The following is a 10,740-nucleotide window of genomic DNA, read 5'->3' as shown; positions in this document are numbered from 1 at the left end:
AACAAGCTTGTTGTCATTCAGGAGCAACGGCTCCGATTCCTCCCGAATCACACCCGAACACGCCCGAAATGTGTCAAATTAGGCGTTAAAGGTTTAAAAGTAAAAGCGCTATTTGAATAACACGAACAGATAAAACAAAACACGAGTTAGTTAGAGTAAATCAGTGTCCAACCAGCTCATCATGGATGAATGTTGGCGACGGTGGAAAGGAAAAACTCAGTTTTAACAGGACTTAGATAAGACTTAAATAAAACAAACACAATATGTTGCTTAGATTATGACTCTCAGCTACTACCACACCAAACATCAGCTCAACCTCTGCAAATCTAACAGTTTCAGCCATCTTGAAATGCAATTGAGTTGTAGATGTACATAGTTTCATTAGTTTCCAACAGTTTTGTTAAAATCCGCCCAGTGGAACACAAGATATTTTGCTAACAGACTGCTAAAATTTTACACAGAGATCTTGAGCAACGAGTAGCGCTCAGAGTCAATTTCAGCTACAGACACACCAAATTTTAGCTCAATATGTGTAATTATAGCACATTTTTGTGTTTTCTAAAAGTCAGTTAGCCATAACGGCAATTTTAGATCCAAAAGGTAATTAGTTGTAGTTTTCAACTCAAGGATTACTCTGAAACAAATTCAGAATAAATGTCAATGAGGGCATAAAACAGTCCAGAATTTCAGACAATACTTGATACAATCAGCAAAAAACAACATTGAAACTTTTATAAAAGTCAACAAAAGTAACTCAGCTTTAGGGGAATGCGTGAAAGTTGAATAAAACACATTTAAAACCATCATAAAATACACAATTAAACAAAAACTACACATAAAACGTTACATAAATCACACCATGTGCATTCTTCTGTGTAATATCTTGCTTCCAAAATGAGTAAAACTTAAAAAACTCCAATAAAAATATATATTTTTAAACATTATAAAAGTCTAGCAGAAAGGAAAAAAATAGAAGACATTTAAAGAAATAGTCAGATATTCACCAAAACAAGAAAATATGCAGAGGAATTAAGTTTTTAGTTTATTTTAAATTTAGAATATGATGATTTTAGAAAATGTTTCTAAGAGTTCACAGCTAAATTTAAAGTTTAATTATGAATTCTTCTTATGTGATGTTATCATAAAGCTTTAACATAAAGTGCTCCAATTGCTCTTATCTTATCTTATCTTATCTTATCTTATCTTATCTTATCTTATCTTATCTTATCTTAAAACATGATTAAAATGGTAAAAAGGAAGTTTTTCTGTTAGTTTCAGAAAACATCAGGCACTGAATAAAATAATCTCTTTGGACACTTTGAGGTAGGAAAAGTATTTTATTTAAAACATCTGTCTTCAGATGGAAATCATATTTTCAAAATCTGCCTTCAGTTAGTTTGGATGAAACCTTATTAAAATTAAAACATAAGAAAAAAACAAAGTCTGGAAATCTGTCCCTCCTGCCTGTTTTTTTCCAGAGTGTGACAGATTTATTAGAAGCCACATGTGGTGAATCCTAATGAAGTTATTCTGAAGAGGAAAAACTCACATGACACTTATTTTCTGTCACACTGTTTGGCAGATCTTCCTCTTTATGCAGGCAGAAAATAAACGGGCGGATGAAGTAAGAGTTTGATCCGGGCGAACCTCTCCGTGCGTCAGGACTGTTGCGAAAATAAAGTCACACCCTGTGCAACCAGAGGAAGTCGTGAATTGTTGTGGTCAAACCAAAGCTTTAAATATTAGTCACACATGTCAGAAAACTTACATTTAATTCAGTCAGACTGCCTGAAAAGCACAAAGAGTGAGGAAGAATAAACATTTGATTTAGGAGCTTTTGGCTCAGGTAAAATATCAAATAGTTGTGGTTTATAGAAGCATTAAACGAGTTGTACAGCAGCGCCACCTGCTGGTCAGCGAGGGTGTTACTTTTGCTTTGTGGGGAACTTCCGTTTTTTTGTCTGTTAGCAAAATATCTCATGAACCACTGGACAGATTTTAGTGAAACTCCAAGAAAATAATCACTCAGTGTGCTTCTATAACTGATTAACTTTTGGACACAACTCAATTCAAGGTGACCGCTTCAGCGATCAGACCTTAGAAAACACAAAAATGGCTATAATTCAATCAGTTTTACAGATATTAAGCTAAATTTTGATGTGATAGTAGCTGAGAGTCATTCACAGCTCATACTCTGAGAGGCATGAGATCGCACACAACGTTTACTTTCAAGGTCAGAGGAAGAGAAGTCGGTGTGCAATACTGAATCATTTTACTGGCAAAACAAGAAAACTAAAAATGTGTAATCAAAACTAAATTAAACTGTTATTTCTCAAAGAAATGCACATCACCCGTCACCTTGCATGACAGAGTTTTAAGCGGAGATGTTGCTTGATTTGGTTAGTGCTCAGAGTACGTGTCAGGTATCAGTCTCAGCTACTACCACGCCAGAATTTGGCTCGATGTCTGTACACACACACAGACACACACACACACACACACATCTGTTTGCCTTTCTGAATGGTGACAAAGCTCAACAACAAAAGGGAAATTATGCAGGACAGACATCAGACATAAAAGAAACAAGAAGATCCCAAATATTGTTTTTCTTTCCTGTGATTGGTCAACTGCAGGCGGGTTAACGAGAAGTTTCACCTGCAAGTGGGTTAACGACCTTCACCTGCAGGCTGGTTAACAACGACCTTCACCTGCAGGCCGGTTAACAATGACCTTCACCTGCAGGTGGGTTAACAAGAAGTTTCACCTGCAGGCGGGTTAACGAGGAGTTTCACCTGCAGGCGGGTTAACGAGGAGTTTCAAACACATTCAAACATTGAAATATTAAAACAAGAAATGAGCATTAAAACTGTTAAATCAACTCCTATACTTTGATTAAAACGATGCTTTTACAACCTAACATCCTCAAAATGTTGTTTTTATTAGATAATATGAATTTAAAGCAAAATTCAGACTGTTTCAACAAATAAACAAATAAAAAAAAACAAAAGATCAGGATCTTTAAAATTGTCTTTATTGTTCTTTACAGCTGTGATCATGGATATGTTGTCATAATTAGGCATGAATTTCAGACACTAATCAGAGCACTGAAACAAGTTTTCATCTTAATAAATGGATATAATCTCAGTTTTTAGTTTAATAAATGGGTATAATCTCATGTTTTGGTTTAATGAATGGGTATAATCTCAGGTTTAGGTTTAATAAATGGGTATAATCTCAGTTTTCAGTTTAATAAATGGGGATAATCTCAGTTTTTGGTTTGTTAAATGGGGATTATCTCAGTTTTTGGTTTAATAAATGGGTATAATCTCAGGTTTAGGTTTAATAAATGGGTATAATCTCAGTTTTCAATTTAATAAATGGGGATAATCTCAGATTGTGGTTTAATAAATGGGAATAATTTCAATTTAATAAATGGGTATAATTTCAGGTTTTGGTTTAATAAATGGGGATAATCTCTGTTTTTGGTTTAATAAATGGATATAATCTCAGTTTTTGGTTTAATAAATGGGGATAATCTCAGTGGTGCAGTTGCAGGAAGCAGGACACCACTTAGACACCAGCGGATTGTTGCATCCATTGCGGATCTTCAAGTCGGGACAGTTGATGAATCCGTTGATGTAAGGACAGGGATTGGCTGAAGGGGAAAAAGCAAAGAAGAGATTAACTTCTTTATTAGACACAATCACACATTCTTGTTCTTTTAATCAGTTATTTACTGCAGAGCTGGTCCACACAGTCGTTGGGACAAGAAGCACACGGCTGCCCAACTTTGTAAGGCGTCCACGTCTTAAAGTTTCCACTGTCAGAGGAAAAACAGAGAAAATATGGGAAAAACTGTGTTTATAGTATTAAAATAAAGTTAAGACTTAAACACGCCACATGTACAAGAAATAAATGTTAGGTTTTGTGTGGCGTACGCTCGTTTATAGTGGCAGCCGTAGAAATAGATGTCATCGGGACATCGTGTGACTCCACAGCCAACTTGGTACGAGCCGCTCCACACCACCTGGAACAGAAAAACAACCATTTTCACTGAAGTTAGGAACGTAAAGCAGAAACTACATGCCTCCCATGAAACACTGGGGAGGTTTCTGCACAGAGAAACTATTTAAAGCCAAACGTTTAAATAAAAAGCATAAAGTCTGCTTCTGATGCATCATTAAGCTTGGAGTTCTGCGGCAGAAGAAGCTCGTTTTGTTGGAAGGAATGAATCTTTATGATCATTAAATCAAATATATTCAACAGGAAACCCGTTCTGATGAATGCGGCTCATTTAATCTTCATAATACACGTATTTTCCTGCTTTCCGTTTGAATGTTGCTCACACGTTAACAGAACACTCAGTCACCTGTTCGCTTGTCCATCCATGAACCGATCACTGCTGCAGGTTCGGCTCAGATAAATGAGGAATAAATCATAAACTCCCGTCGTTAAGATCTCCTGATTCATAGTTCTGTACAAACATCTTGAAACACTTACTTTTTGTTTTCATTATCTTGCTTTTCTTTGGTAATATTTTAAAGTGATCCTGTAATAAACTCAAACTAGCTATGCTGATTTATTTGTTATTATTATTTTAATTAAAATAAGCCGAAATAAGCTCCTGACTCAAAGGATGAGTCAGTTTTGTGTCGACACATGAGTCAGAATGAACACATGAACATGAGGAGACCAACTAGTAATCACAGTAACTAAAACAGCAAATAATCTCCCTAACCTGCTTTTATATCAAAGTTTTCTAACAGGAGTGTCTTCAGAAATAATCATCTTCTAATTTCCTTTGAAGTCAGACCATTTTTCTGTGCCATAGAGCCAGGAAATCCCATCGTATAATGTTTGAAGCTTTGGGATTCCCCCTCCTTTTTTTAAATACAGACCTGACGTCACACCAGACTAATAAAAAAATGAGTTTGTAAACAAAAGCAGTTTGTTGCCAAGAGATAAATCGCCAAATTTCAGCAAACTGCAGATCGTTTTGAAGCTTTTTGAGACTAGGAATTAAAAAAAATATGAACTCAATAATGAAAAATTTCTCACTGACTCATTTTGCCAGCATGGGTTACATCTGAGGTTTATTTTGCTGATTCATAGAGATATATTTCCAACCTGTTGGTGCTCAGAACGTGTGTTGGGGATCAGTCTCAGCTACAACCACAGCAAATGTTGAGTCAACATCTGTAAAATTGACTGAATTATGGCCATTTCTGTGGTTTCAAAAGTTAATCAGCTGCAGACGTTGATCCAGTGGTTCCCTCCACCGAGGAGGTTCTGTTTTCGGTCATGATGGTTTGTCTGTCTGTTAGCAAAGATTACAAAAAAAAACAATAATTTTCAGGAAATGTTGAGGTTTTCACAAAAAGAAAACCCCAGTTGATTAAATTTAGACGGTGATCCGGATCATTTATCGTTGACTCTCTGGCCTGGGCGGAGGTTTGGTCTCTCTGAGTTCTTCTAGTTACTGAATGAAAGCTTCAATAAAACCCCTTCAGTGGTTCATGACATATTTTGCTAACAATCAAACAGGACTGACTGTTAAAGCTCTCAGTCGATTAGTGTTTGTGTGGAGATGACTCTCAGCTAACACTGCGTCCAATTTGTGCTCATTTGTCTGTAAAACAACTGATTTGTGGCCATTTTTTGCGAGTCGGGTTGCCTTTTAAAGTTAATCGGCCATAACGAACACAGAAGCGACAAACAAATAAATAAAATAAAGCGGCCTAATCTGTTTACCTGCGTGTAGTGACCGATGGGCTGTCCGTTTGTGGATACGTCGGGATAAAGGTAGTGCGACTTCTCGGCGTGCCAGGTACTGATGACTTCCGTCCACGAGGACGGCGAGGATGAAAAGTAGAGATTCTCACCTAATTCATATCCTGCTTAATGGAGGGAAACACATGGCAGCACTGACTCATTTCTGTTTTCCATCTCCCTGCAGTTTATGATATTTAGATAACACAGGGTTCATTAAAAAGTCTTTTGATGATGTTCTCTCTTAATGATCACATATTTTACACAATGTAATCTGCCATTAAAAGCCATTAGGGCTGACGTTAAGATAGCGCTCGTTGTGACTGTGAGCATTTATCACCGAGGCAGTCGGCTCAAAGGAACCTTTAAACTGACAGAGGGGATATTTCAGGTCCTGAAAAATGTGGCAAGAGATGAATATGGAGCAGAGAAAGTGAAGGAACAAAGGAAGGACACGTGTACCATCGAGCAGGCGGGTGCTGCGGGGTCCGTGACTCAGGATACATCTGTCAACCCAGGCCTGAGCGCTGACTGCCAGCTCCTCGCTGTAAGTCTGAGAAAAACAAAGACTTCAGTTCCAAACTGAGAAACTGTTTAAAGGCATTTCACTAAACACCTAAAGTAACAAAACTGACGCGTCAAACTTTAAATATAACTGTTAAAATATGACCGGAGAGGCCTTCTCCTGCGGGTCGCGCTCATACGCAACTCAAAGCTTTTAAAGATGTCCTTTAACCCGGAGATATTCAATCCCATCCTACATGTTTCAGTTGTTTCTCTGCTCCACGTCACCCGGTGTGACGGATAAACGAACTCTACAGCACGTCCTCGAGTTCTGCAGGAGCCTGTTAATCACCCATTCATTCCAATCAGGTGTGTTGGAGCAAAAAAACATCTAAAACCTGCAGAAAAGTGGCCATCCAGGACATTCCTGCTTTAAACTGTAACACACCAGCTGAACTCACACACAAATCCCTCTCCTTACACTCCCTCCTTTGTGGTTGTCGGGGTCTTTGTCGGCCCGGTCCGCCTGAGACGTTTCGGTCATATTTACTAAGAGTAAGTTAAAACCTGAGACCTCCTCCGGTGTTTAATGTTAATTTGCTCCTTGTTTGACAAAGATGGCTTCCTCCACTCCTCTTTCGAACCATCTATCACTCATCCAGTTGTTCTTTGGTTTCCCCTGATTTACGGTGAACTCCTCACAGCTCTGAACGGCTGAAACTTTTAACCTATAGGTGCTGATTTTTCTCCACACCGACATCTGCGAGGGTTTGGATCAGTGGTCTCCCACCCTGGTCCTGCATGTTTTCCTTGTTCCTCTGCTCCAACACACCTGATTTGAATCAGTGTGTCATTAACAGGCTTCTGCAGAACATGAAGAGGTGATTTAACCTCTGAATCAGGTGTGTTGGAGCAGAGAAACAAGGAAAACCTGCAGGATAATGGCCCTGAGGACCAGGGTTGGAGACCCCTGGTTTGGATAATTACAGAGAGAAGAGTCTAAATGCTGTCAGAAACATGCAGTAAATGTGTTCTTGTTGTCAGACAACATTTAAACTGCTCTGATCTGTACATTTAGATTCGCCAATCGGGCCTTCTACATTTTCTTTATGATTTTGGCACTGAAGGACTGTGCAATGATCATTTTTAACACGATAACTCAGGTTATTAATTCAGCCATGGCGTGTGTTTTAAAATGTCATCTAAGTGACTTATTTCCTGTTAAAGATAGATCTCAGCTGGTAGCGTCTCTGATATATTGGACTTGTTTGACAGACTACTGTTCAGCACAAGGAGAAAGTCCAAGGATACAGGCAGGAACGTCTCTTGATGCTGGAAAAGTTACTGAGGCCACTTAATCAAGGTACAGAATATGACCTGGGCTGTCACCTCCAGCCGAGAGGAAGTCGGTTCAGACGGTCAGGAATAAATCAGAACCAGGTCTGCCATGAGCTCAGCGCAGCTAGGCTGTTGGCCAACATAGAAAATCATTTTCTTTTGAGCGTGATAAAGGTTTGCAGCTGACCTCAACTGGAAGAAACAGTCGTGTGGAGCTTGAAGGTTACAGGAGGAGACGCTCAACAGCAGCTGTTTGTCAGCAGAACATCAGACTATCAGCTGAAACACGGCTAAAAGTTTGTCCTCCAACAAACCAGTGAGCTCAAACATCAAAGTCTGGTCGTGTGAAACTGCTGAAATGACTTCTTCAACCCTTGACCCATCTGGGCTGAGCTCCAGATGGTATTTTTGTTCCAAAAACATTTAAATTGAATCGATTCCCCGAAGAAAAGTGGTCAAATATCAGATCTGCGTCAGTAGAAGCTCTGCAGGATTAACTCGATTGTAAGTTAGCCAAATTTTCACGTTTTTTTTTTTAAAGTTCGAAGCATCAGAGCAACGTTTCAGTTAAGTTTCATCAAATTTTATAAACTTTGAGAGGTTTTCCTTTGATTTGTGACTTCAAGAGATATTCAGAAGATCTTTTGTATTGAATTAGCACATATTTCTTTTGCCAATTTCTTTATTTAAGATGGAAAAAAAAGGGCAGACCATCTTCAGCATGTCAGCAGCAGGAGGCTCCACGGCTCTTCTGAAGGCATTGTGCACGTCTTCGATCTCGGCCTGCACGGTCGTGCTTTCTGGGCAAACATCTGCACACGCAGACAGACACACACCGGATTAAAGACGCAACAAAAGGTGACATCTACGCTGCAGCTTTAAGACATGACACACAAACACATCCTGCTTTAATTGCTCTAAAATGGCTCTGCTCAACAAAAGAACACAGGCAGAACTGAACCAAATCCTGTAATCTTTCTGGGAGCCGAGCTGGCAGAGGTTCTGCTGAGGCTGAAAATAAAACGACATCGTGGTGCTTACCTTGCTGCGGTCGCGTCAGGGCGTGCAGCCACGTGCATGTGAAAATGAGAGGAAATGAGGGTCAGTTTATCACCCGACAAAGGACAGAAAGTGAGTAAAAGTGCTGTTTTTAAGGACTTGAGTCACTGCTGGAAGGTTCAGTTTGTATGGAACTAGAAGAGATTTACAAAAAGAAAATTAGTTCCTGAAAACACCTGAATTCCTGGTGAGAGCGTCATGCTTGTTTAGCTTCTTTCCAGGAAACTAATATCGACAAGAAGTGTTTCCAAGGTTTGTTTTCATAATGAAGAGGGGATTTATCAGAGCAAAGACTATAAAAAGGTCTGGGTTAATTCTTACCAAATAAAAAAAAAAAAAACCACAGTATTCCTTGAATGCATGTCACCCGCTGCCTTTCATGCCAGAGTTTTAAACTAAAATCATCTTTTGCTTAAAAAATAAAAAAAAAGTTGCAGCCATTTTGGTCAAACCTTTAAAATAACTGTGAACGACTCTCAGCTACTACCACATCAAACTCAGGATCTGTAAAACTGACTGAGTTGCAGCCATTTTTGTGCTGGTTAAGGTTGAATAGCTGTGGCAGCCATCTTGAATTGGCTTGACTTCAAGTGTTTATAGGTACGGCCAAAAACCTTATCACCCTTCTTCAGCAGCGGACAATAAAAAAACAACACTTTTGTACGTTAGAAATCTGTTTTTGTAAATTAAATGTTTTGATTTCTTCATGAAAGTTTTGTCCTCTGCAGGTAAGATACTGACTGCTCATAACTACTCCACTAAAACACCGTCCTTTTATTATTTTAAATAAAAAAAGACCTCTGATCATGTTTGAATCAAATGAGAGAAATAAGCTTTTTACTGAGGTAAGATTTAGTTTTCTTCTTTCTGCTGCCTTTTATTTCATTTGATTTGTACATTTTGTCTTCTATTTTAATGCAATTAATGAATGAATAAATAAATAAATAAATAAAAGTAAAAAAAAAAGCTTCTGAACCACATGTTACAACCTATAAAAATATCAATCAAATAGAGCTTATTCCTTAAAAACATTGTTTTAAACTTGTGAAAAAAAGTTTAAAATCCTGCTCCTTTCCATTTAATAATAATAATAATAATAATAATAATAATAATAATAATAATAATAATAATAATAATAATAATAATAATAAACGTGTCAGGAGTTGTTCTCACCACGACACAGGCAGTTTGGACATCCTGCAGGAGTAAAATGCAGATCAGGATGACAAACATTTTCCCAACAACGAAGAAGATTCCTCTGTGTGACGAAACAAAATGAGGAAAAATGTAAAGTTCTTAATGGAATAAAAGCAAAATTGACCAAACTTCTTATCACAATGAAGATCAGTTTAGAAATTAATTAGATTTTTTCATTATTACTACATTTTATAAAGGACAGAAAGTATATATAAAATAAAGGCACAAAGAAAAATACGTACATTTTAACATTAAAGTGAAAACCAGACAGAGTTCTCCTTCCTGACTGCTGGGTATTCTCTTTAGATAAATCTGTTTCTGTCATCAAAACACTTACAGACACTCAAAGACGTTTCTGGAGCGACGTCCCGGTTCTCAGGTCTTCTGGATGAGCAGTTTCCCATCCGTCCTTTTATAGATCCGACTGGTGTGTAAAATATGGCCCATTCCCCTCCGGGGGATAATGATGCTCGTGTTGGATTTACACGCTGAACACGGGACAAAAACAGATCCATCACGTTGGTCTAAAGAGGCTTTGTTTCCCGCAGAACGTGACTGACGGGGAGTAAATAAAGGAATTGCTAAGCTCCTGGGTGTAGTGACTACCTGACATATTAACCTGTTTACTCAGCACAGAATGGAAAGCTCAAAGTAAATAAAGTCAAAGGAGCTCTGACAGAAAACGTGACTGAACTGAATGTCATGTATGTAGATGGATACAGATCCTGTAGGCTGAAGACACACCTGTTTCTGTACATTGTGCAGAATATATGTGTGGAAGCAGAAACCAGTCGAAGCTGGATCCATTTTAACTCATATTTTATTTCATTTATATGATTCGTTTCACTGTGAAAAGCACTGATGGCAGAGTTT

The 10,740-nt window shown here is 38.2% G+C and overlaps 1 protein-coding gene across 2 annotated transcripts; it reads right to left on the bottom strand.

Moving 5' to 3' along the window:
• Positions 1-3,015: 3,015 nt before the first annotated feature.
• On the bottom strand, positions 3,016-10,334 carry LOC108245994 (cysteine-rich venom protein). 2 transcript variants are annotated; one of them, XM_017433294.3, is made up of 9 exons: positions 10,205-10,334; positions 9,844-9,928; positions 8,653-8,656; positions 8,323-8,423; positions 6,232-6,322; positions 5,752-5,894; positions 3,939-4,027; positions 3,738-3,820; positions 3,016-3,655 (listed from the first exon to the last, which is right to left on the bottom strand). In XM_017433294.3, exons 2-9 carry the CDS (start codon positions 9,901-9,903, stop codon positions 3,519-3,521), a joined length of 708 nt encoding a protein of 235 aa, XP_017288783.1. In that variant the 5' UTR covers positions 9,904-9,928; positions 10,205-10,334; the 3' UTR covers positions 3,016-3,518. The 2 variants fall into 2 exon arrangements, with proteins under 2 accessions (XP_017288783.1, XP_017288782.1); XM_017433293.2 differs by having other exon boundaries at positions 10,110-10,225.
• Between the last annotated feature and the right edge of the window lie 406 nt (positions 10,335-10,740).

Source organism: Kryptolebias marmoratus, linkage group LG16, assembly GCF_001649575.2.
Source record: "Kryptolebias marmoratus isolate JLee-2015 linkage group LG16, ASM164957v2, whole genome shotgun sequence".
Classification (NCBI taxonomy): domain Eukaryota; kingdom Metazoa; phylum Chordata; class Actinopteri; order Cyprinodontiformes; family Rivulidae; genus Kryptolebias; species Kryptolebias marmoratus.
This window is presented reverse-complemented; position numbering and strand designations above follow the sequence as displayed.

Bases quoted from the DNA above. Each gene is read 5' to 3' on its own strand.
- LOC108245994 (XM_017433293.2), bottom strand. From the start codon at position 10,192: ATGACAGAAACAGATTTATCTAAAGAGAATACCCAGCAGTCAGGAAGG. The intron at 4,028-5,751 runs GTAAACAGATTA...TTTCTGTTCCAG, and splicing joins CCATCGGTCACTACACGCAG to GTGGTGTGGAGCGGCTCGTA. The intron at 3,821-3,938 runs GTACGCCACACA...TTCCTCTGACAG, and splicing joins GGCTGCCACTATAAACGAGC to TGGAAACTTTAAGACGTGGA.